The 27983-nt window shown below is 38.3% G+C and overlaps 1 protein-coding gene across 3 annotated transcripts in view; it reads left to right on the forward strand.

Moving 5' to 3' along the window:
* The window catches only part of CRB1 (crumbs cell polarity complex component 1), a 140298-nt gene that overhangs the window by 76904 nt on the left and 35411 nt on the right, over positions 1–27983 (forward strand). For 2 of the 3 annotated variants that reach the window (XM_055319423.1, XM_055319424.1), the window contains 4 exons: positions 11484–12440; positions 18223–18770; positions 20425–20590; positions 25264–26167. In XM_055319423.1, coding sequence (XP_055175398.1) covers positions 11484–12440; positions 18223–18770; positions 20425–20590; positions 25264–26167 — 2575 coding nt within the window. The remainder of the gene's footprint in view (positions 1–11483; positions 12441–18222; positions 18771–20424; positions 20591–25263; positions 26168–27983) is intronic. The other variant, XM_055319426.1, reaches the window with a different exon arrangement.

Below are 27983 nucleotides of genomic sequence, written 5' to 3' on the forward strand. Positions count from 1 at the left end.
GGACAGAGCATGTCTGACAGCTAGGAGGGAAGGCATTCCACAGGCCTAAGTGCCCACCGAGCTGAGCCCTGAAAGAAAGTTGGGTTTTGAATCAGCCAAGGGAGGGAGAGCACTTTGAAAGTACTTTAATTTTTATTCTCCTAAAAATGTTTTAATACAGACCATTTATGTAGCGAACAGTGGGAAAAAGTAATGCTGGTGGGGGGAGGCAGGGGTGTGTATGGAAGGGGAATAAATAAAAGCCAGATTGTAGAGAGCCTTGAACGTCAGGCCTTACCAGGTCAGTAATTCACTTGGCCTTTGCCATTATTTTTGTGGCTGTGCAGAGCAAAAATATTAATAAATTTGTGAGAAATGACAGTCAGCACTACTAAAGAATGTAAAGCCAATTCTTACCACGGCTGAGAGAAAGCAAACATTACATGGACCAGCAACACATCCAACCCAATACAAAGCAGGTTTTTGTAATTCGCCATAACTCCAGTGTTTAATCATTCACTTTTGACAAGAAGAGGGAAAAAAAGGGCCAGGCAAGAGCAGAGCCGTTTCTGATGATTTACTGATCAAAGCCAATTAGGATAGCTCTGGTTGAACTGGATTGAGTTTCTCTGAAATTACTTTTCAAAGTAAAGACAACAAGAGTGAGCCTACGCCATGCTGTATTTTCCACTTGTTAGTCCGTGGAAAAAAAAAAAAAACTAAAAATCACTTACCTATATCCACTGAGCTTCAAAGTGTGACTTTTGAAGTGCAAAATCAAGTAAAACGTAGAACTGAAATGCAAAGCTTTGTGGCAGCTATTTTGTCTTTCGTTTGAAGATCTCAGAATACTTTTTCACACAATAGACCGAATCAGATCTTCCTCTGGGCTCAGAGTTTTTTATCTGAGCTACCGCGTGGCTCTGAACAAATGTCAGGTCTAGAGAGTGTGTGTGTGCATGTGTGTCTCTCGAATCATAACTTTAAAATAGTGTAATAACAAAATAGAGCACAGGAATGGATACTGAAGAAACAATCCTTTATGCTGCACTCATACACAGTCTTAATAAACAAAATAAATCAGCGGTTGTACCACATTTTTATGATCCCATTCATCTTAGGAGTGGCCCACATGAAAGAGTTTTGCATAATACATTTTTATAATTTTCATGGGAAAATTTGTTTTCTTTTCATCGTTTTGCTTTAAAATACTTCAGAGCTATGTTGCAAATTTTCTTGCATTTCTGAATAAAAAATACCGCATGCAATTTGTATTTAATTGATGACTTACTTTATTAACTCATGTCATCATCCTATGCTGTTTTGCAATGAGGCCTTGAGATAGGTATCTATTTTCCCCTATTTTCAATATCTCCAAACTGCTGTACTTTTTAATATTATTTTATGCCAGCTCATAATATTCTTTTCCTTAGAGGCAGCATATTGTGTGTGGGGGGGGAGAACTGACTCATCTCAGGAGTTAAAGAGATCGGGGCACCAATCACAACGTGGCTCAGTTTCATCATCTGTGAAATGAAGGTGGCAACATACTCTTCATCATTTATTTTTTTAATTTTTTTTAAATATTTGTATGTGTTTATTCATGAGAGATGCAGAGAGAGAGAGAGAGAGAGAGAGGCAGAGACACAGGCAGAGGGAGAAGCAGGCTCCATGCAGGGAGCCTGACGTGGGACTTGATCCCGGGACTCCAGGATCATGCTCATTTATTGAAGTGTCTAAATGGCTGCACAGATGAAGTCCTTAACACGGGGCCTGGCACAGATTTGGAACTCAGTAAGCATTAGTTGCGTCCACCTACATTCATGGTCCAGCTCTCAACTATCACTGCCTGTTGATGAAAATACAGCTGGTAGCTTCCCTTTATCCCTTTCTTTTGCTGATTCTATTTCAGTGCAAGCTCTGATACTTGACAATCAAGCTTATTTTAGTTGTGTCTAAAATAAAAACGAATGTGGAAGGAGAGGCTGAGGAAGTAGTGGATAAACTTCACAATCTCTGTTTTTAAACATAGAAGATCTTAAGATTTATCTTCGTTATTGATTATGTCCTGGATAGTTGAGATCACTTAGAGTGACTTCTGGAAAAGTGAAATTTAACTTTAATCAACAGAGAGAAACTATCGGGATGTCATGAAACCTAATTGTCCTCTTCCTCAATTAAAAAATGGAGGTAGGGAGTTATGGCAAGACAAGCAGTGTTTGATAAGGGCCGACAGTGGCCTGGAACTACAGGCTTTCAGCAATTATCTCATTTAAACCTTATAGCAGTCCTCTGAAGAAATTTTTGCTTTCCCCTTTTTATAGATTTTTAAAACTGTGACAAAGTTATAAAGATGGTGGAGCTTACTATATTCAGCATATTCTCCACCTAGAAATTCTCTACTTATATGATCTACTTAGAAATGATGCACGCAACATATTCTTTACTTAGGAATGATGATTGAATCTGAGGACTGGAAGAGTCATTAGAGGGCATTGAACTCTACTCCCCACCCTTTCTTAAATTTCGTCTAAAACATCCTTTTTGAATTTGCACATCTTCAATGTCAGGAAACTTCCTGTCTCCTAAGACAGCTGATTCTATGCTTGATCAGCATCAATTACTAGAAGATGCTGCAAAGTGAGCATAATTATAACATCCTATGGCATCTTACCATGGGTGCCCTTTTTCCCTGGTGGGACCAAATAAAACATAAAATGTTATAGGATAGGTTTTCAGCTTCATGAAGACTCCTCTGATGTGCCCTGGTGTTTGCTTTTCTCCAGGTTAAACACCTTTGTTTCCTTCAAGAATTTCTCTAATGACATGATTTCAAGTAAATGTACTGTTACATTAGCTTTCCTTATAGGAATGTGAATCTTGTCCTCTTGAAGGATTCAAAACTTCATACGAATATCTTGAGATCAAAACTAGACTTACAGAGGGATTATCATTTCCTTTACCCTAGACACTGTCATTCAACGTGATAGCCCCAGAGCCACATCAAATTTTGGAAACTATACCACCATGGATCTTCACTTCAAAGATAAATTGGGATAATATATAGAAAGTAAGCCATAAGCTGCATTTTATAAATGTTAATACTAATTATCATTGATTGCTATTAAGCTTATTATCAATTGAAATGGCTATGCCTTCAACTGATAAACTGTGTTTCCCCCACCCAGTTTTGTGGTCGCTTAATCTCAAGTGAAAAGAGTTAAGCTTTTTCAATTTAAGGAAAATTGTCTTGTTTAGTTCACATGAGAATCTTGACTTACCTGTTTTACTTCTATTCTATTCTATTTTATTCTATTCATTTCCCTCATCCCCAATTCATTTTTTTCTCCTTGCCTTTTGCAAATCTCAATAACATATTTATATATATATATATATATAATATATATATACTTCAATCTGCATGTATTCATATAAATTCTTGTTTTGGTAATACATATGTATTGTGTTTAAAGTGCTCATTTTCTTTCTTCCTTTTTTTCATTTGCCACTATGTTATTTAGCTCTATCCATGGTGCTGGGTATACATCTGTTTCTAAGTGTTGTGTACATTTCCAGGGTGTACATCTTGGCATATTTTTGTAATTCATGCCCTCATGCCCTACCCAGTTTTCATGCACTGTCCCTAAGTTTTTTTAGATTTTAATAAAATTTAAGAACAAAATGTACAAATCTACATTTTTTTCTTTGATAAAGTTCTTTTTAGAGTGCATCATTTAAGCCTATGAAGACCTTTCTTTTGATCCTTTCTTTTTGATAATTGTAGCATCATTAGATAGGATGCTATTGGGCCACAAAGAAAATACTCACCTGAAAATGGCTTAAATGAGAGGAAAATCTCTTATCTTACTTAGTGAGGATCCCATCCTCAGTATCTTGCATGGGTTTTAGACTTATCCCTCTAGCATGGCTAATGCAGTTCTAGGAACACATCTGTGCAAGACAATATCAGGCAAAAGGTGCATATCTTTTTAATACTCAGAATGAAAATATTTCCTAGACTCCCCCTAGCCGAACTCCCTTCAGGTCCTATTGACCAGGATTGAATTGCTTGCCTATGACCCAGCTTGTAAAGGACGATGTGAAAAACTGTATTTATCATTTGCATCCTTTATAGTGGGAGGCATGTTCTGCCTAAGGAAGGTGGGGAGCATGTGTTGGGGAAAACACTGCCATTATCTCTGCTTCGAGTATTCATGATCTTTAATAAGTTCATGTTGCCTACAAATTTGGTAAGCATCCCTTTTGTATTTTTATCCAACTGGTTTGTATTCATGTTCACTCCTCCCAAAACAAAACACTGTTGAAATAATTTTGAATGACTACTGAACTCCAAGCATGTACAGTTCTCATTTTGTATACACGAAAATAATTGTTTAATACACTTTACTATGTACACTTCATAGATAACAAAACTACAGCTTAACAAAATTAACTATCCACCCAACATCTCATAGCCTAGCAGGTGTAAAGCTGGGATTTGAAACATATTTTTGTTTGATCCTTAGTCAATGTTTATTCTACTTCATTCTGGCTCCCTGAGGACTACTAGAAACTCCAAGATGATCCATTAATAAAAACTCTGAATATGTTGCCTCTCCCCCTACCCCACCCTCACCAACTAGCCCCAGTAGATTAGCTTCTTCCTTCAGTCTCCAAGGCCCCTGCCTGCCCAACATTCCCTACTCTTTCTTGTACACTTGGCTAAACTGTATGCCCCATGAAGCAGGACTATGTCTAGTTTAACTCTTCATCGTATCTCTAGCTCCAGCACCTGTTAAAAGGATGAATGAGTAACAAATGAATGAAAAAAATACACCACTTCAATGTCCTTTGCTTTACATCTTTTCTGCCTCATCACCCCTTCCCAACCTATCTGACATCAGTTCCATGGCAGATTTTTAAACTCAGGTACTAGTCCATGATAAAGCACCAACGACTGGCTCGTGATATAGTTACCACTTCTCTCAGGTAATACTTTTATTTTTCCTAAGGCTTCCAAGAGATGAGGTCTCAACCTAAAAGAATATTGCTCTATGGTAAGAATTTCAGGCACTGCACTTGTCTGTGGGACTCAGTGACCTCTCAGGTGAAACCTCTGTAGGTCTTCAGGTCCCCCTCTCAGAAAATGTAAAAAAAAAAAGTTGACCACCATGTTCAGTGTAGGGTCATATTAATGTTAACTAATATGACTTGAATAGGGGAGGTACCACGTGTTAAGTAGAAAGAGTATCTAAAAATATAACAAGTCTGCTTGGTAAGCAGCACAAATGGGTCTTACGCTAAGCCCCACTGATCCAGCCTCGGAGGGGAATGAGGCAAGACTAAATCCTCACGCTCTACCTGAGAGAAAGACGGTGATGTTGAGAAACAAGTCCCCACTTTTGGAAATGGTATAAAATCATCAGAAACTGGCTCTGTCAACCCAGTAGATATGTGGATGGATCTCTTTTTCTACAGAAAAATGTTTTGATCCAAGACACAAGATTTTCACATTTTAATGGCAATGCTCATAGATAACTCATTCTCTCTTTTTTTTTTTATTGTTAGTACTTATATAAACTGACTGATACCACTGTTAGAGTTTTTAAGATGTTTATTTAACAATTTAGGTTAATGATATAATAAATATTACTATCAAATGAAGATTAGAACTTTTGAGTGAAATAAAGTCACTCAAAGCAATGAGTAAGGTAAATACTTATGCATTGAGCCCTTAGTCTTTGTATTTAACTTTTTAAAACTTTCTATTTATTTAAATAAAAAATATCCAAGTCAGGATGCCTGAGTGACTCAGTGGTGGGGGGGGTCTTCCTCTGGCTCAGGTCATGATCTTGGAGTCCTGAGATCAAGTCCCGTGTTGGACTCCATGGGGAGCCTGCTTCTCCCTCTGCCTGTGTCTCTGCCTCTCTCTGTGTGTCTCTCATGAATAAATTAATGGAATCTTAAAAAAAAATCTAAGTCAAAATACAGAAAGATGAAACTTATTTGTACACAAGCTCACAAGCTTTTGTAGAAATAATTTTTATTAGATATTCCATTAACTATGACTTTCAATAAAGTGAGAATGAAGGCAAAAGCCATTTTAATAGTGAATGATAATTTGTATTAAGCATAAACTCTATGTCTTTTTGATCCATTAATATTATATATTCTGATGAAAATATAGGATTTAACAGATAGTAAAAAAATTCCCTATCATGGTTATTTTTGAAATATAGTCTTATCATAGAACCAGACACTAAATTAGACATAAATAGCCAATTCATTCTCAACCAAAACCTAATTAAGAAGACTGAATAACACAGGTAATCTCTAATCCTTTTCTTGATTAACAGCAGATCTTGTTCTTTGCCAGCCAGCAGAATAGCCAATAAAAGAAGTTACAATCTTGTTTTCCACTTTTAGTTTGCTGGGTTCATCAAATAAATATGTCTTACTTATTTTACATCGGAGATGTTAATAGAACTGGTTTTAAGAAAGGCAAAAGTACAAATTACTGATCATTATTCACCTTTTAATATCTAATTCTGTTTATTTTCTTTAGAATATTGACCTTAATACAGGCTTTCTCTCCTCTCTCTCTCTCTCACTCTGTCTCTTTTTTGTTTCATTTTTTTCCAAGATGGTAAAATCTAAAACTAGCTTTTCTGCTTATATTTAAAGGAAAAACATAATCAAGTTATTGGTAGTTATTTTGTGAAAGATCAAATGTGTAAACTTTAAGAATTGTAAGAAAAAATACAATAAGCAATAGAAAAGAAAGGATTACCATTTGCACCTACTTCCTGACCAAGGATAAATGAAAGAGTGATACTGCGAATTATAAGAACTTAACTGCCTTGTAGCAGCCCCTAATAATCTTAGATGTGGACAATTTTAGTAGCTATCTATGTGTCTTCTTGTGTCTGGCTTCTTTTCATTTTACTGTGATAAGTCCTTGTGTCACTGATCTTTATGAGAAACCATGCTGGTCTTCCATTCAGCAATTACCCATTTTGCTTCACTGCTATCAGAAAATAAACAGGGATGCCTGGAAGGCTCAGCATTTGAGCATCTGCCTTCAGCTCAGGTCATGATCCTGGAGTCCTGGGATCAAAGTCCGCATCGGGCTCCCCACAGGGAGTCTGCTTCTCCCTCTGCCTGTGTCTCTGCCTCTCTCTGTGTGTCTCTCATGACTAAACAAATAAAATCTCAAAAAAATAAGCAATTGCATAAATAAATAAAGCAAAACAATAAAAACTGTATATTCCCAGAGCTTCTCCAACCTGGCGATATTTAATCTTTCTAATTTGATTTTCCTACAGAAATCCTCCACGCCAACATGATTGACAATTTGCCGTCACTTCTAAATGTCTTATGCTTTTTGATTGATGAGTTTTGTTTTAAGTTATTCCCACACACCTTTTTGTCAATCTGATCCATACTTGAAAACCTGTATTAAATCCTATCTCCTTCAAACCTTCCTCTTCTCTCTGGAAACTCATTGTTATTGAGTTATTACTTATACAATTCACTTGGAACTCATCATATACTGTTTAGTTTTATCTCTTCAATGTTGTCTTGACTTACACTATCATTTAATTTTTTTACAAGTTTTCCTCGATTAAACTCACTGAGGACAGGGACCAGTTACTACTCCATGTTATCCACAGTACTTTATATATGGTAGTTATGTAATCGATATGTTTATTGATTTAATATACAATATTGGGTTTTCATAACTAGAGATTTATGACTATCTCTCATGTGTTGCCTTTCCCCTAAAACTTTGTAAATCTTTTCTAAAGTCCCCTGAGTTTGAGACTCACATATCAACCATACATTCATTGAGAACCTGCTATTTACACTATATTTTCATACATATGTACTACATTATTATAATGTAATTATAATTATAATGTAATATTATCATGGTAAGCTTCTTGAGGCCAGGCCTGCCTCTTCTACTTTGCAATCCTCTGTGAAGGTAAGGCATAGAAAGATATTTTGTAAATTTGGAAAAAACGATACATTGAAGTTTCAACTAAGAAGTCAAGATATGGTCACTGTGAGGTACCAAAGTGTACTATAATGCAGAATGTCAAAATAAATACTGGGCTTCAGGCTCTGAAATGTTTATGCATTTTAAGTATATGTGAATGTTCTTAAGAGGCAATTTGAAGCAATGAGTCTGTAAAGAGATTCTTTTGGAGAGTTTTGCTGCTGTGATGTGAATTGTACCCCACCACTCAGTTTTAGGATTGAAAGCTATATCTTAAACCCAAGCAGAGCGACTTGCTTTAAGGAGAATCTAGTCTTAGCTAAATTTGCGGAGCAGGGGAGTGACATAGGCAATTTAGACTGGATTCTCCAGCTACCTGAGGAATCTACAGATGAAACTCCTAACGCAGGAAAGAGAAAGAGAGGAGTGCTGCTGTGTTGAGCTGGAAAGTAAATGTTCCCCACTCCAACCACAGGTCAAAGGTGCATGAATCCCCAGGCCTGCATGGGGAACTCATGGTAGGAATATCAGTCAGTGGGTAGACCCTGCCCAATGGCCTCTGTCAGAAGGTGAGAGAGCCCCAAGAGAGAGAGTTGGTGAAGGCATGAACCTCAGTAAACTGAGACTGAAGGGGTGGAGCAGTATGGGAGCAACTCACTGGTTAAAGGGGAAGCAATGCCTGCCTCATGGGGTCTCTGGAGGAACAAAGCAGGGGATGAAAAGTCTTCTTTCAGTTAAATATATGTAAAAACACAGTGAGAAAAAAATTTACTTTGATTATAACCCATGAGTTGTTCAATATTCCTTCTACTTAATGATTACTGATTAGTTTTTTTTTTTTTGTTCTCAAAATTCTGTGAAAATCAAATTTAAGTAAAATATCTTCCAATACAAGGGTACCTGGGTGGCTTGGCTGGTTAAGCAGCTGACTCTTGATTTCAACTCAGGTCATGTTCTCAGGGTCTTGGGATGAAGCCCCACCATACTGGGCTCAAGGCTCAGAGGGAAGTCTACTCCAGGATTCTCTCTTCCTCTCCCTCTGCCTCTGCTCCTCACCCCACTTGCTCTCTCTCTCTCTCTCTCTCTCTCTCTCTCTCTCTCTCTCACACACACACACACACACACACATACATACACACACGGTCTCTCTCAAATAAATAAATCTTTAAAAAGTCTTCTAATACAAAAGTTTAGATTTTTCACAAATTCGGTAAAATTGAATTTGCATTAGAATACTCCTTTAAAATATAGCCCATAATTCCTGTGTCAATTTTCTTTACTAATAAGGATGATTGCATAACAAATAAATCAGCTCAATTTACTTTTGTTTTTTTCTGCTCATCAAGCTTTTCATAAGCCATATATGCTCAGCACTATACAGGTGCTGTGGGAGGTTCTTTTTTTTTTTTAATTTTTATTTATTTATGATAGTCACACACAGAGAGAGAAAGAGGCAGAGACATAGGCAGAGGGAGAAGCAGGCTCCATGCACCGGGAGCCCGACGTGGGATTCGATGCCGGGTCTCCAGGATCGCGCCCTGGGCCAAAGGCAGGTGCTAAACTGCTGCGCCACCCAGGGATCCCCGCTGTTGGAGGTTCTAACTGAGATAGTAAATGTTCCCTCTTTTCACAGAGCTTGAATATTTTTGGATTAACAAAGATTATGTGAAAGCAATCCAACCAGTGTAAAAATATAAGTACAACAGATCTCATCAAGAGTCTAATGGCATACATAATGGCAGTGGACAAAGATTAACATTTATCTGAAAATATGCATAAAAAAGCACTTCAGGTTTTGGTTGGAGCAGATTAAATGCATTATAAATATTTTAATCACCTTACAAAGGTCATCATTTAATTAATTCAAAGATTAATTACCAAGTGTCAAATGTGAGCAAGGTACTATGCTATAGTTTAGACATATTTTCGTGAATAAAACAGGTATTTTCTCTTCCCTCAAGAAGAGTACAATATAATGAGATTCTAGCCTCCTATGCTCATTATGTAAAGTTATGCAATTTGTGGGTCACTCCATATGGTCTCCTTCCAAATAGTCTCTCTCAGTGACTATGGTACTATTTGAATTTTGTCATTAGAGGGTATTTCCTTTGGTTATTACTTTTTAATAACAACCAACATTTATTGAGATTTTATTGTGTATCAAGCAATGTTATGATCATCTTATGATCATGTTATACGCTCATCATATAAGATGTGAGATTGATTCTAACTTTTAAAAGCCCTATGATGTAAGGTTATTAACACCATTTTATAGATGAAAAAACGGAAACACAAAAAGTGAATGTAACCTGCTCACAGCCGAGCTGGAATTCAGATCCAACTCTATCAATATAGGAGCCTTTGATTAAATTTTTATAATTTAAGTTTAATACTTAATATTTTTTTACATTTTATGTACTTTTAATGCATATGTTTGGGCATGGAATTAAATGGGAAAATAAGAACACATCTTAGTAATAACAATAAATGAAAATGCACTAAATTATCAGTTACAGAACGGATAGTGTCAGATTGGATTTTAAAAACCTAGAAACCAGATTGTGGGAGTGCTTTGGAGTTTAGACTTCAGTCTTTCTAGGCCTCAGTATCTTATGTGAAAGAGAGCTAAGTAAACCTGCAGTAAAAACCTCAAAAGACTGTGGTAGGCATTGATACGTTATGTGGATGAAGGTGTTGGGGAAACCATATAGTGCTACACATGTGTCAGTTGTTCACCTATTTGTTCATTTGAACTTCACTGGAAAAGAAACAACTATCACTCTTGAAAGGTGTTGCATTTCTTCTTGTTACTTTGATTACATGAATTCTAAGAGTTCTCTGATTAGATACTTAGAATCAGGAAAAAGAGTAAAATAAAGTGAAGCTAAAACTGTAAGACAGAGCATGTTATGGGATATATTTCATGGTTTATACTAGAATTATGGAAAGGAGGAAACAGGGCCTTGCATTCATCTTGGAAGCTACCCATGGTGAGGGTTGTCTAGACTATCTAGATATCTGGCAGACTTTGGTTTTAGGGACTGTGGGGAGATAAAAAAAACAAGGTAAAAGGCAAAATCATCAATTTCAAGTAGAATAGAGTAAAACCAGCAGCCTAGGAGATGATCAACAATATCAGAGGATAGTCCCCAAATAAATAATTTGTATCAAGCATCACCACCGAAAACAACCTTTTGTTTTCTTTTATCATTTTTCTGATATTGAGTTCCACATACATGTCTAACAACCACTATTTGGCAAATAATCTATTTCTAGAGGAAGAATTCAAGGTTTTGCATGACTGCACTTGTCTGCACAACACCCACAGAATGATAGCATCCATCGACTTTAACTTCCTCAAGAACTATTCACATTTTATTCCGTTACAGTCCTAAACCTAAGCTAGCTCTCCACCTCCACAGATGATACATGGAAATTATGTGAAACTTCTATTTCTGATCTGAATATATGCAATTTCAACCTGTTCTTTATTATTTACCAGGAATCCACTGTGAAGAAGACATTGATGAATGCTCTTCAAACCCTTGCCAAAATGGTGGTACTTGTGAGAACTTGTCTGGCCATTATACCTGCCGTTGCCCATTTGATAACCACTCGGGAACATTTTATGGAGGAAAGAACTGTTCTGATGTTCTTCTGGGCTGTACCCGCCACCAGTGTCTGAATAATGGAATGTGCATCCCTCACTTCCAAAATGGCCAGCATGGATTCAGCTGCCTATGTCCCTCCGGCTATACTGGGCCATTGTGTGAACTTGTCACCACGCTTTCTTTTGAGGGCAATGGCTTCCTGTGGATCACAAGTGGCCCAGCCACGGGCAAGGGCTTGGTTTGTAACATGGCCCTCAGCTTTCTGACTGTTCAGCCAATGGCACTTCTACTTTTCCGAGGCAACCGGGCCATGTTTATAATGCTGGAGTTGCGAGGTGGCTACGTTCACTTATCAATTCAAGTCAATAATCAGTCAAAGGTGCTCCTGTATATTTCCCACGACACCAGTGACGGAGCATGGCATTCGGTGGAGGTGACATTTGCAGAGGCTGTGACCCTTACTTTACTTGACAACACTTGTAAGGAGAAATGCATCACCCGAGCTCCTTCTCCATTTGAAAGTCATCGGTCAATATGTGCTTTTCAAAACTCCTTTTTGGGTGGCTTACCAGGAGGAACGACCTCCCATGGTATTGCTCTGCTTAACATCTATAATCTACCATCCACACCTTCGTTTGTAGGCTGTCTCCAAGACGTTAAGATTGATTCGAATCACATCACTCGGGAGGACATTTCATCCAGCTCGTCTTTAAATGTCAAGGCCGGCTGTGAGAGAAAAGATTGGTGTGAAAGACAACCTTGTCAAAACAGAGGACGCTGCATCAACTTGTGGCTTAATTACCAATGTGATTGCTACAGGCCCTACGAAGGCCCGAACTGCCTGAGAGGTGAGACAAGGCTGGGCGCCCAGGATTGCTGTGCCTCGGAGCAGTGCAGTAACAAAAATAGCCAGCTTGCCTTTCCTGTTATGAAACACAGCGACCCGTCAGGACTTCTGCTTCTGGTTGCCAACTGATGAAAAAAAAAAAAAAAAAGAGGAGGCTAGCAGTGTGCATTAATTAAGTTTGAGTGCATTCATTAGACACCAGGGTGTCACTCATGCAGAGAAATTAAAAAAAAAAAAAGCTGAGAGCTCCTACCTAAATGAGTTTTCATCTTGACGTGTTTACAAAGTGCTATTGCAATTTTATCCTATGTGGTATGTCAGAAATGGACTGTAAATAATATTTGAAAGAGAGCTAATCTTTTGGGGAAAAGGACCATTAGATATGACACTAGCCAATGCCAACTACTGGCACGATGTCTTGTGCGTAGTAGACTCTTAGGAAATATTTACTTCCTTGCTCTTCCTTCTATGCCGTTCACACTTGCTCCCGAATCATGCTTATGTCTAGCACTTTTATAAACCATTGATTTTATTCACAGGTATATTTTCTGGGGCTACATTGGGGAAAACTGATATTCCACCTAGGAATCTTAGGGGAAAAAAAAAGAAGGAAAGAAAGAAAATGTAGATAGTAACAACAGTGAAATTGTATAGATACCATAAAATAATTGATCTGATTTTTCTAGCAAATCACAGTTGGAAGTGTATTTCAAAATCCTTAACTTCTAGCATCGTTCCAAAGACTGTTGTTGATAGTGATCAATACATACCTGTTTCTTTTTATTATTATTATCATGCCTTGAAAACGTCTACGAGGTAATTGCAACAGACTGCTTTGAAGTTCCGCTGTAATTTACCCTAAGATTTTAGAGCAACTTGAAGTAGGACAACATCTGGCAAATAGTCTTCTCTGCTTTATATGAAGTAAAATTAAAACCAGTCTTAGCCTATACCCTATTCCATGTACGAATGGCTAAGAGTTATTAGAAACTATTCATGGGTCTCCCCTCTAACCACAATATTCATTACAAATCATGGACCTGTTTGACAATGAGGTATGGCATCTACTAGCTCTATGTAATATTTTAAATAGAAGGGCAAGTTGTTTTGTGATTTTTTTTTTAAGGAGAAAAGGGGAAATTATGCTGAGGCAATGTTCACTTTTTTGAAGAAAAATTTAATTGACCCAAGGCAATATTTTTACTACATATACAAAATAACAAACAGATGCTGACTCGTTTTGACCGGCTTCCAAACACAGCGACCCACAAGGTTAAGACTGACCGTGGCGATGGTTAACTGTCCTGGTAAATAGTTTCAAGGGATGCCAATCCCGTGGGTTCTGGTTTTCTTTAGTTTGTTTTTTCCAACTTGGGAAATTATGGTGTTTTTAAACCAAGTTCCTGAATTGGTTACCGGCTCCACCACCACCCACCGCCCCCCCCCCCTCAGTTTCTTTCTTCCCCCACACTATTTGAAACTGTTCAACTCTCGTGAAAATACTTGGCTTCAAAAGTTATCTGTATAGGGAGGGGGTTCTGTAAAATCTTCTCTTTCTGAAAATTCTTAGTGCAAGTTTAAGAAAAATTATATCTTTTGTATGGCCTCAGTCATAAAGCTAAAATAGTCTGTGTTATCTCTTATGTTTGCTGGGGAGTTTGTTTTCATTGCGAAAGAGGCTTTCAAGCTGTAATGAGAACATGGAGCCTTTCTATCATCACACAAATACATGCAAGAGAAAGGAGACGTACTAAAAAATACAAAGGCAGACCTCATTCAGTTCATGATCTGGGCTCAGTACTTCCCAGCCCAGTGGTACACATTGCAGTCAACAAGCAGGATGGATGGAGGACTGAGTTGGCTGCTTAGACACGAATGACATGGAGATCTCCAATATTTTTACATCGATGTTTTAAAAAACATTCAGATGTCTCAGTAAAGGGAGTTCTGAAGAGTGTTTCTCAAAGCTTAGTTCCCAGAACTGTCTCATCATATCTTCTCGTGTTGGCTGGGTAGAACTGTGGTGCTTCCAAGCTTTCGTTCAGAACCTTGCCTTCCAGAGAATATTTTTCATTTTTTAGAGGCAATTTACATACGTTTAACCTTCAGTCATACATCCAGACTTCGAGAACCTTAACCTGTTAGAATTGCATTTTCTTAGATTTAGAAGAGGCTTCACCCCATGACTGTATTTTTTTTTTTAAGCTATTCAGCCTACTGAGTGCAGTGACCAAACTTCTGCTTACACACTGTTGGGAATGAGGAACTCATTTGCTCCATCTTGCCAGAAACTGTCCCCAAGTTGTTTCTTATACTGAAATAAAATATGATTACTTATAGCTTTCATTCACTGGAAGCATTGTGACTCTTGAAGTAATACTAATATAAATCTTACATTTCCTCTTCTTGAGAACACTTCAATATTTGAAGTGTCTTGTACCATCCAAGCCATCACTTCTGTCATGCTGAACATATCCAGTTGTTTCTGATGTTTTCCATATGACATAGCTTTCAGACACTTCATCAGCTGCTTGCTTTGGAATAAATTTGCTTATCTGGTTTCTGCATGTGCCTGATGATGCAGAGTGACACAGGACTAGAGCCTCTCTCATTCTAGATGATGTCCTTCTGTTTTTCAGCCTAATATTACATTGACTTTTTGGCAACCATGCTCTACACGTGGCTCACGCTGAGTCATTCTTACTCATGGTGCCACAGGATCCTGCTTCTTCCACGCTAAACGAGGTACATTTAGAAGCAAATGGATTTTACTCATTCTTACTGAATTTCGCCTTGTGGTATTCTACTGATTATTAGAGCTTGAAGCTGTTTTTCATCTGCGTTTGTCATTCCTCTTCATGACATATCAACAACACGGTTGAGAATCATTCCCTCCCATGTTCACAGACAAGTCCTACATGGCTTCAGGTGTTTTTAAAGTCATGTAGTAAACCACATCCTCTGACTACTTGCTTGTGATTTCTGAAGAAGAGTGGGATTGCTAGAGACTCAAGCTTCTGAGAAAAAAGAAATAAACAACAACCTCCCCCAAATAGCTCTGTGTTCTGTCTTTAAATCTGGATCCACAGAGTGATCTGCAGGCATTTTAGGATGACCAGCAGGGTCCCCACCACCCATGAGGTTGAACGATTTTGTGCATATTCTCAAACCTCAGGAGTTTCAAGAGCTGCATTTTCCTATTAAACATTTTATCTCAAATGAAAGTGCTGCGGTGTATTCAGAGATGTTAACCTCTTCAAATGGGTTATTTGATTTAATAATATGCTTTGGAAGCTACCTGTGGTTGTCTGGAGCAGGTGGTCTCCAAATGCAGATTCAAAATGTGACGTTCCTGTAGGAAATCAGGAAAGAGTTCTTAAAATGTAGACTTTTACGCAGGAGGTCTTCGAACACAGACGGTTGTCTAAGCAAGTTTTAAGTGTAGTCCAGCTACACTAGAATATGTCTTACCTTTGGCCAAACTTCAACTGGACCATGACGATATTTAAACACAATGGAAGGGCAGCCCGGGTGGCTCAGCGGTTTTGTGCCGCCTTCAGCCCAGGGTGCAATCCTGGAGACCCGAGATCGAGCCCCACATCCGGCTCCATATGGGGAGCCTCTGCCTGTGTGTCTGCCTCTGTGTGTGTGTGTCTTTCATGAATAAATAAATAGAATCTTTAAATATAAATAAATAAACACAATGAAATATGATAAAAATCTGTTTTCTTTCTGGTTAGCATTGGGATGTGAAAACTTGCAGATAGCCATCTCTCCAAGACTGCTCTGGTCACATTCATCAGTGACTTCTAGATGGCAGAGTTCAGGGGTCAGTTTCCAGTCTTCACCTTACTGTGCGCCTCTCTTGACCTGTTGCAGCAACAGTAAACACCGTTAACCGCTCCCTCTTCCTCACAACTCTTCCCTCACTGAGCTTATGGGACATCACTCTCCCTTGATTCTCCTCCTATCTTCCTGGCTGCTCTTTTGTCATCTCCTTTATCTCCAAATCCAAATGTGTGGTGCCTGAGAGCTCAGTTCTTGGACCTGTTCTTTCTTCTGTATATGCTCACTCTCTTGGTGATCTCATCCAGCCTTGTGGTTTGAAATAGCATCAATTACACTGACAAATACAAAATTATTACAGATACCCCAGGATATCTCCCCCGAACCTCTATATCTGTCTGTTTACTAGCTATTTCCACCTGGATTTCTAATAGGGCATCTCAATTTTAATGGGGACTCCCACTTTCCCTCCAAATTTAATATGGAATCCCACTTTCCCCCAAATCTGTTCCTCTTGTTTTCTTTTCAGTCTCTGCAGATGGAAATTCAATGCTTCTAGCTGCTTAGGCAAACAAACAAACAAAAAACAAGCTTTGGAGCTGAACTTGCTCTAGAAAATCAGGTTGGTTCTACCTTCAAAATATTTCCCAAATCTGACTACTTCTCATCATCTTCACTGGTACATACTACTGATCCAAGCCACCATTCCTTCTCTCTTGAGTTTCTGCAATGTCTCTACATTCTTTGAGTTTTTTTTCAAATGTTATCTTCTCAGAGTACTCTCTGAGTACTTCATTAAAAAGTTGCAATTCTACTTCTACCCCTAGTGCTCCCTACGCCCTTTCCCTAGCTGACTTATTGTATATCAAAAGACTTATCAACACCTGATGTACCTACCATATAGTTTGTTTCATTATCTGCGTCTGGTCTGCATCCACCAATTAGAACATGAGCTTTAGGACAGGAACTTTAGGGATACCTAGATGCTCAGGCGGTTTAATGTCGGACTCTTGATTTTAGTTCAGGTCATGATCTCAGGGTTATGAAATCGAGCCCTGCATTGGACTCTGAGCTGGGGTGGAATCTGCTTAAGTAAGATTCTCTCTCTCTCCCTCTCCCTCTGCCCCACCAGCACCCCCACCATTCTACGGATGTTTTTTCTGTCCCTCTTTCTCAAAAAACAAAACAGAACAAAAACAAAAACGGGAACTTTAGTTCCTACAATACCATCAACATTTTGGAAAGTTAGGGTTCATTTTTATACATCAGAAGAGTTTTCTTAAATCGATGTACACCAATAGTATTGCCATATTAGGGCATTACTAATTTCTCTAAGCACAAGAAACGCTGGGTGAGTTCAGTCCTCAGCTTTGCCTCCTCCTACTGTCTCCCATGCCTCTCCCAATCGGGACCACAGAAGGAAGATTCCTCTTTGTTCAACTCCCTTGCCTTTCATTATTATTTGGAATATCAGCCCCAAAGAGGATTTGTGAATCTAATTCTTGATTTCTGTCCATAGAAAGAATGACTAGATTTAATGACACTTGCTTCAGCAAGTCCTCAAATAGCAAAGATGACAGATGCCTGAACAATCTGCTTTGAGATGTTACAGGAAGGGATCCTGTTCCCCAAATTTCTTCTACCAAATTGGAGGACAGGAGTATCTGATATTCCACTATTAAACTCCACCATTTTAGGGCAGTGAAGGAGAGGTAAATCTTGTTTATCATCACAGAGATCTTCTCTTTCTCATTTGTGATCAATAGACTTCAACTATAAACTACAGATCAAAATGTAGCCATTTTCAGAAAAATCAGTAAACTGAGTAAATTCTAGTAAACTCAGAAGTTTTGAGAAATGAGGCCAAATTGTCATCCTATTGAATAAGCCCATTCTAAGCTTTAAAAAATGTGTATGTGTTTGTCACCTTCTCACCCTTTCTTGTGAGTCTTAAGACGTTTCTCCTCTGTTTCTCCTCCTCTATTTTGACACTGAAGAGTATGTGGCAGGCAGATTTGGCCAGGATGACTCCACTGGATTTGCTGCTTTTAATCTTGACAAGAGTTATGAAGAGAACGTCACCATCTCTATGTTTGTTCGAACACATCGACCGTCAGGCTTACTTCTAGCTTTGGAAAATAAGACTTACCAATACATCCGTGTTTGGCTAGAGCATGGCCGATTAGCAATGCTTCATCCAGGTTCTTCCAAGTTAGTAGCAAAATTCGTTCTTAGTGATGGTAATGTACACTTGATATCTTTGAAAATCCAGCCAAATAAAATTGAGTTATATCAGTCTTCACAAAACCTAGGATTTATTTCTGCCCCTACACGGAAAATCCAAAAAGGAGATGTCATCTACATCGGTGGCCTGCCTGAGAGATCACAGACCGAAGCTAAAGGTGGCTTCTTTAAAGGCTGTATCCAAGATATAAGATTCAACAACCAAAATCTGGAATTCTTCCCAAATTCAATAAGCAATGCATCTCACAATCCAATTCTTGTCAATGTGACCCAAGGCTGTTCTGGAGACAACATGTGCAAGGTAGGATTATTCATACCAATTATGTCTATGTTGTATACTAAACTTGTTTTATTAAATAATTTATTATAACCATTCTTTGTATGTGAAGATGATATTATTGACTCCCCCCTAGCCACAGCATAATGCTTCATCAATGTTTTTCTAGCAAGACTGGGGGATTTATTTATATGAAGCCATAAAATAACTGCCTTGATCTTGCTGGCACCATGGTCTATTTAACCATCCAAGATGACTCTAGCAACATGCTTCTACGGCCACGACAACCAAATTACCTAAGAATAATAATACTTTAATTCCCAAACTCTTAATGGCATCCCAGACGTTTAACCGAATTAACTCATTTTGGAAAAGATCATCATATCATTTACATTAAATGCCCAATTACTGTTGTTTTAAACTTCTCTTAAGTCAAGGACAACAAAAAAACCTGAGGGGCAGGGATGCCTGCCTTCAGCCAAGGGCATGATCCTGGAGTCCTGGGATCAAGTCCCATGTCGGGCACCCTGCATGGAACCTGCCTCTCCCTCTGCCTGTGTCTCTGTCTCTGTCTCTGTCTCTGTCTCTGTCTCTCTCTCTCTGTGTCTCTCATGAATAAGTAAATAAAATCTTAAAAAAAAAAACCTGAGGGGCAACTTTCTTCTGGTAGTTGGATTTGAAATTCTCTGAAATATACTTTCCCAAAGCCCATGCTTTACTTTATGTATTCCGTATGCTCTTCCAAAAGCGACTTAAATTTGTGAATTTGTCAGCTCTGCATGACCTTTCAAAGGAAACACATTTATATCTGTTGAACATTTGTTGAGCTCTGACTATATTGCCACGCACTGGGCTTGCCTCTAAACGTGCAAAAATGAATCATTTTCACATTACTATAGGAGCACTTCCCATGTGCCGGGCACTATTTTACATAGACGAGTCCATTTAATTCTGTTGCAGGACTGCTGTGTAAAATGAGCATTGTTATTACCCCATTTATGTCATTTACAGATAAGGAAACTGAAGTTTAGGAAGGCTGTGTAACTAGTCTAAATCACCTCTTAACAGGGGGACTGGGATAAATACAGCCTCAGCTCTCAGAAATTCCCTTTTAAATACTTTCACTTTGGATATTTCGTGAGAAACCTTTTAAGACCTCAAATAATAACAATATGTGTCTGAGTGAGAGGCAGGCCCACTGAAGAGGTCACTGTATCTGGACCCAGAGGACAGAGGTACCAAGCTTCACTATTTGCCTTTTTATTAGGATCTTGGGTAACAGGAGGGCCCTCTGCTTCCTCATTAGTAAAAACAGGAGTAAAACATCTCCCTCAAATGCTAATTGTTGTGATTGAAAGTGCCTGGTAACTTAGAAATTCCAGAGAATGTTATCATACCTTTTAAAAACTTCCTTCTGTTGTAGAAAATTGGCTTTATATGTTTTCTCTTTCTCATTTCATCTCTTTCTTTTTGTTCCTTTCTCTCTCGATTTCTCTTTTAGAAAAGAATTGGCAACGGTAGCAGTTTTATTCCATTTCCTAACCAATGGATATGAGAAGTTCAATGTGTAACTGTGTAGAAAATTAGCATTTAAAAATTACAGAGCTGGGGTCTGGCCTCTACTGTTTCCATATTTAGTTGCCACTGCTGTTTATACTTTCATTTCTTTTCCACTCAGTCCAACCCCTGTCACAACGGAGGTGTGTGCTATTCCCTGTGGGATGACTTCTCATGCTCCTGCCCTGCAAACACAGCTGGGAAAGCCTGTGAGCAAGTCCAGTGGTGTGAGCTCAGCCCGTGTCCACCCGGAGCCCAGTGCCAGGGGGTGCCGCGAGGATTTGAATGTAGGTGGATTTTAAAGTCATCATCCATCCAATTAAGTTGGATCTTTCAGTTCCATAAGGCAACTCAGAAAAAAAAATAGAGACAAAACTTGCTTCCCAAAGGAAGGACTCACCTAATTTAATAAATCTAATCTAATAATAATAATAATGATAATGATAATATCCAGATTGGCTTCATGCCTCCTCCTGCCCCTAGATTTCTTGGGGGTGAGGATGGGGAATGGAAATCAGAGCAAAACCTAGGTCTTTGATGATTTAAAGCTAATTTCTGAAGAAATTAACCAAGTAATATTTGGCTTTCCCTTCCTCTTTGGGAGTACAGAGTAAAGCCCTAGTGTGAGCTCACGGCCTTTTGTTAACTGTGAGGCCTCAGGCAGTTCACATAATTTCTGTAACCTAAAAGTTTCCCTAAAATGGTATAAAACATCTACTTGACAGGTAGATTAAAAAAAATTGTGTATATGTGACGATTTTATAACCTTAAGTATACAAAGTCAAACACATTAGGCATTGTTGTTTTCTGAATATTTTCCTCAATCTGTAAAGTATCCTTGCTCATCTTCAGGACTAAAGGCCCCAGTTTCCCAAATCTTAACAAATTTGGATTCTATATTCACAATGTTGACATGTCTGCACACTAACCACACTATTACATACGTTTCCTCCTCTCCTACTTCGAATAACACAGTCTGATCATAACAAATCTTCATGTTCGCACTGAATTCTAATCTTACCCCCCCACACACACACCTTTATTTGAAGATTTTGCTTCTAAAATTTTTCTCTCACTCTTCAGCACCATTAACTTTTCCATCAGTGTATGAACACACTGCCAAATTTCCTCATTACAAAAAATTTCCTTTGACCCCCCCGGCATCCCCACCGGCTACCATCCCATTTTTTGTTTCTGAGAGCACACACACACTGAAAGACCGTGACAAATCCTCTAAAGAGTTGTCCTCAATTTGCCTCCGATATCTTGCTCCTCACATTCTTCTATCCCATTCCATCAGGGCCCTCACACACCAGCTCTGTCTTGAACTTGCTCAACTCCAAGCTTGGGCATGTTGCCTTCATCACTTCACTCGGGTTCCAACCCAAATGTCCTCTTACCTGGCTTTATTTTTTTCTTCGTATCTCTTAGGATTCCTTTCTGTTTCGTTGTATATGTATTTGTTTACTTGTTCATCATCCCTTGCCTCACTAAAGTTAGATTTCAAAAGGGAAGGAAATCTCCTATTTGGCTTCTCACATTACTCTCAGCACTTAGTGCCGAACATATAGGAGGTTGTCAATAAATATTTGTCAAGTGAATAAAGTAAGTAACATCATTTTTTCTTCAAACTAACTCAATATTTTCACTTCACTTTTCCAAACGTTAAGTGATCTATATCACCTTGGAAAACATTGCACTAAAATAATGGAGTGGAACCAGAGTATAGGATGAACTCAGGTTTATTTCAACAACATTCTGTTGAGACTGAGCTGTGGTGACTGGGGAAAAATATATATATTTACTTTTCTGTTTCTATGTTTTCAAAACATATTGAAAGGATGTATGAAATGTGTTGTACTATATATGTACTTGGGAAAATTTTTTGAGAGTACATACACTTTTATTTTCATATTTTAGACATATATACTATATTACAGTACAGGATGATAGTATATATATATATAGTACATAAAGCACAATGAGTTGGCATAAAGAATTCAATTTGATTTCTAATATGGCACCAACTTTTAAATGCAAGCTTCCCATTGTTCTACCTCCAAACTACATGTTCAAAATAATTTATTAGTTTCATTGTTCATCTTTTGATAAAAATCCTAAAGTTCTAAAGTTCTTAGTCCTGTTATGTTCTACAAAAGGATTTAAATCGTTTGGAATATTTTCACAGGGGAAAAAAAGAATAGGGTTTCTAAAAACATTTGCAGGCCAAGAACCATACCCCTGGTACACATTGGTCTTCAGTATATATGTAAAGCACTTTAGGATTTGTATATCCTGCATCAGAGAGAAGTTAAGTGAATCTTCACTGCACCTGCATTCTCACTACAGAAAGAGTAAGAAGTTTGCCATGGATCTCCCAAAATGTCTCAATAACATTTTTTAAAAGTATAACTTACCTTAATGAAGGAAAAAAAAAAGTAAATCAATAGGAGGGGTGAATTTTACTAATTGACAGGCATGAACCCTAGAACACATTTTTGCTATTTTGCATAATTTTAATTTCATGTGATCTTATGACCCTATGGTATTTTCTTTCAAGTAAGATATGTTGAGAAGATTACATCTAATAGAATAACATAGTCTTGAGGATATAGCTCATGCATCACCCTGAGTTTGCCTTTAGGGCGTTCTATCAGAAAACCAAGACTTAAAAATTGACAATTCACCTTATATACAGGTGTGTTTGTAAGATAAAGTTCCCCGAAGAAAAGATGAAATACAAATATTGTTATGTGTATTGTGATTTTTCGCCGGATGAGAAGTGATTTCAGTGTGCTCAGCAGTGTTAGTAAAATGAACTTATTTAGCATTATAGACCATATTTGTCCTTTTGGAGTTGGGAGAGTGAATGAGATTTGTTTTTTTTTTTTAACATTTATTTAAAAGCATGGAATAGACCCTTGTTGCTCCTTTCCTCCCTAATCCCAACCCCAAACTCGGTGGAAAAAACACAATGGTCAAAAGCAATAAAAATCAAGTGAAATTTTAATCCAAATAACACATTCGGATTGTACACTTGAATAATACATTTGAATTTTTCTCCTACAGTAGCTTCTAATCATTATTTCACTTTCCAGAATTAAAAACGACAGAGTCATTTTTACAGATTATTTATTTAGTGATATTTACCTACTATATGTCTGGCAATGTTCTAGGCATTTGAGAGGTGGTAATAATCTAAACAGAGAAAGTCCCTGATCTCATAAATCTCACGTTCTAGTGCAGAAAGACAGTCGAAGAACAAGTAGGCAAATGAACAACATAATTTCAAATAGTTATACATGCTATGAAGAAAATAAAGCGGGGTAATGGAAGAGAGAGTGGCTACAGGGAAGAAACTATTTTAACTGGGATAGTCAGGGAAACCTCTCGGAGGAGGTGACATTTGAGCACATTAGACTGAGAAAGAGCCATGTGTGAGAAGATCTGGGGAAAGAATATTCCAAGTATAAGTAGCAGCAAGTAAAAGGCCTGATTTGGGAACAAGTTTTATGTCTTCAAAGAATGGCAAGAAGTTAAAAAAAAAAAAAAGGAATGGCAAGGAGTTTTTGCAGCTGTAGCATGTGAATAAGGAAGAGGGTGATAGTAAGTAGAACTGAAGAGTTAACCAAGGGTCAGATCACAGAGACTTTTACAAGCCATGTTTAGGATTTAGGATTTCTCTCTCTCTTTTTAAAATATTTTATTTATTTATTCATGAGAGACACACAGAGAGAGGCAGAGACACAGGCAGAGGGGGGACCAGGCTCCCTGAGAGGAGCACGATGTGGGACTCGATTCCAGGGCCCTGGGATCATGCCCTGAGCCAAAGGCAGATGCTCAACTGCTCAGGCACCCAGGAGCTCCAAGGATTTAGGATTTCTTTCTAGATGTGATGGTAACCAATGGTGGTCTTGAGCTAAGGAGTGGTTGTTATATTGATCTGCCGAGTGACAGAAGCAGACACTAAGAACTAAAATAATCTATATGATAAGAGTTGATTGGGTGTGGTGCCCAACGATTGAGGCAAAGACAGCATTTTAAAGTCCATTTTTACTGAAAAGTGCAAGAAAGTGAGAATAGAGGATTGACCACTACATTGAGTAACCTCAACTACATTGAGGTCATTGTGACCTTGGTGAAGGGATTGGCACAAAAGGCTGAGTGGCGTGTATTACAAGGAAAATAAGAGATGAGAAAGTGGAGACGATGAGAAGATAAAACTATTTGGAGAAGTTGTGGCATGAAAGGGAATAGAGAAGTAAGGAAGCAGTGGGGTGAGGGGGGCTGAGTTGTGCTTTTGGGTGTTTTTATTTTCTCAGATTGAAGCAGTTACAGTATATTTGTATGCAGATGGGAAACAACCAAAAGGGAGGGGAAATGATGTTGTGCAGAGTTGCTTGGCGGGGGAAAGCCCCACACGTCTGATGTCACACGTGCTGTGAATGTGGAAGTTCTGTGGGAAGAAAGGACACCCAGCTAGGAGGTGGAGAACTGGATTTTCTCTACTCAAGTGGACAATCGTAGGCTTTTTTCAACACCTGTACTGATGATCACTTTTAGTCATGTATCGGGTCCCCTTTATTTTCACCTTTTTAAGACATTGTTTCTACATGTAACCTCTTTTCAGTGGAAAAGAAATGTGTGGTTTAGGTTTTGGTATCAGACCATGCAGGTTTGATATTCTGATCTTATTAATTATTAACCATATGACTGTGAAAAAAATCACTAAACTTCCGTGAGTCTCAATTTCTCCTTTTATAAAAATGGGGATGATCATAGTAATAATAATAAAATCATGCTCCAGAATTCTATATTAGAAATAATATAAGAAGAACTAGCACAGTGCCTAACACATATCAAACAATCGATACATGATGATCATTAACAGTCATAAAGGTAATGAAGCAACATTATAGATCGCATAAAGTTGCTGATTGGTGTTGTCTTCTCTCTTTAGGTATTGCAAATGCTGTTTTTAATGCACAAAGCAGTGAAATATTATTCAGAAGCAATGGGAATATTACCAGAGAACTCACCAATATCACATTTGGTTTCAGAACAAGAGATGCAAATGTGATCATACTGCACGCGAAGAAGGAGCCTGAATTTCTTAATATTAGCATTCGAGATTCCAGATTATTATTTCAACTGCAAAGTGGCAACAGTTTTTATATGCTGAGTCTGACAAGTTTGCAGTCAGTGAATGATGGCATTTGGCACCAAGTGACTCTTTCCATGACAGACCCACTGGCCCAGGCCTCCAGGTGGCAAATGGAAGTGGACAACCAAGCACCTTCTGTGACCAGTGCAGTTGCCACTGGGAGCCTCAACTTTCTTAAGGATAATACAGACATTTATGTGGGTGACCGAGCTATTGACAATACCCAGGGCCTGACAGGGTGTCTAAGTACAATAGAAATCAGTGGCATTTATCTTTCTTACTTTAATGTTCATGGTTTCACTAATAAACCCCAGGAAGAACAGTTTCTCAAAATCTCTATGAATTCAGTGGTTAGCGGCTGTTTGCAGTTGAATGCCTGCAACTCCAGCCCCTGTTTGCATGGAGGAAATTGTGAAGACATCTACAGCTCTTATCACTGCTCGTGTCCCTTGGGATGGTCAGGGACACACTGTGAACTCAACATCGATGAATGCTTTTCAAACCCCTGTATCCATGGCAACTGCTCCGACAGAGTTGCAGCCTATCACTGCAGGTGTGAGCCTGGATACACCGGTGTGAACTGTGAAACGGATATAGACAATTGCCAGAATCACCAGTGTGCAAACGGAGCCACCTGCATCAGCGACCCCAGCGGCTATTCTTGCCACTGTTCGGGAAATTTCACAGGAAAATTTTGCAGGTGAGCATGAAGTTCATCCAAGGCTTGGCCAGTGGAGCTGGGCTCCACATTTTCTCATCAAATAGGAAAGCTCTCTCAGCTCTGCCTCTGTAGGCTGTGCTGGACGGGAGTGACATGGGTCCCTTCCACCACAGTGTGGTCCTGTACACCAGACATGGTGGGATGTTCTACAAGGAAGAATGGGAGTGCTTTGGCCGGACTTCAAGCAGAATGCTTTCCCAGATATCTTTGTTAGAATATGTCGCATGCCCCAGAGCTTCACAGCTTTAAGGCCTCAAGAAACAAATATTTTTAACAATAAATACAAAAGCTTGGTTTTCTTTTCTTTCCTTTTTTTTTCATTTTTATTTATTTATTTATTTTTAGAGAAAGAGAGAGTGAGTGGGGAGAGGAGCCAAGGGAGAGGGAGAGAGAGAATCCCAAGCAGACTCCCCACTGAGTGCAAAGCCTGAAGCAGGGCTCGATCTCACGGCCCTAAGATCATGATTTGAGCCGAAATCAAGAGTCAAATGCTTAACCAACTAAGGCACCCAGGCACCCCCAAAAGCTTGGTTTTCATATTGTTCAAGGAAGCATGACTTCTACCCCTAAAACAATGCCCTTGGCTATTTCAGGCAGGTAAACCTTATAAAATCTGGAAAAGTCTGTGCTAAATTACAATCTTGTGAAGATGAAATTATGACTCTCATGTAAACGAACATGTTTTGTTGTTTTCATTAGTCATCAATTAATGAAGAAATGAATAAGGTATAAAAACCCGGTCAAAGGATAACCTAATTACTTATATATATGCATATATATAATAATTAGATATATTTTTTATTATCCACATAAATGTATATAAATAGAGATAAGGAAATGAAGTCACTAATACATGCAAAACTCTTTAATCTTTTACAGAGCAATGCAATTAATATTGGAAACTGTCTTTTCTACCTTGTGACAATCAATTCTATCCCCACAGACAAATTCGCTTACATTTCAATGAGCAGGATCCATTCGTATTAATGTCATTTTCTACCACTTACAGAGTTGTAAAATAGTGAAGAAAATCTAAGGCATACACACTATAAAATCAAACAGTCCTAGAGTGTCTTTTATATAACACCCAATAGTCTGTTGAAAGAATACTCAGTAATATCTTTTGCCCATTTCGACATATTTCCCAATTTTTTCTAACACGACTGGAGCAGTGTTTTAATTCTAGTAATGACCTCCATCTCGTGTTACATAAGCAGAAATAAGAATCAATATTTTCCTACTAAGTCACACGGCTTCGATGTTTCCACATAAGTAGAATTCATTATTTTATAACTTATACTACTTTTAACTTCACTAAACAATTGAGTCATTATGGGGAGGTGAGAGGATTATTAATAACAAGTAATACATTCCCAGACTTTGGCAAGAACACCTGGAGTGGGTTGGCAGCCTGTAGACATAGCACTAACTCAGAGGTGGAGCTCTAATGGGATGAATCTCCCAGCAGACATAACATGTAGTCATACGTATAAGAAAATGTATTTATCTCGATAACATTTATTGTTGTTCAGAACCTGTGAAGCCAAGGCCCACTATGAGGTGCTACGTGTTGACATTTCAGTTGTACGTCGCTTTCCGTGAGTTAAAACAGACTCATTTTGCCAACAAACTGCCTGTTTAAAAGCAAAAGACATCCAGGATCAAAATTAATAGTATTGCCACGGTGACTTTGGGCAAGTAAAGTAAACATACATGCCCCAGGAACTATTTCTCCAGTATTTTTTTTTCCTGCCTAATTCATCAAAGTCAAGTGCTCAAAGATTAAAGTTCTCAA

Source organism: Nyctereutes procyonoides, unplaced genomic scaffold (genome assembly GCF_905146905.1).
Source record: "Nyctereutes procyonoides isolate TBG_1078 unplaced genomic scaffold, NYPRO_anot_genome, whole genome shotgun sequence".
Classification (NCBI taxonomy): domain Eukaryota; kingdom Metazoa; phylum Chordata; class Mammalia; order Carnivora; family Canidae; genus Nyctereutes; species Nyctereutes procyonoides.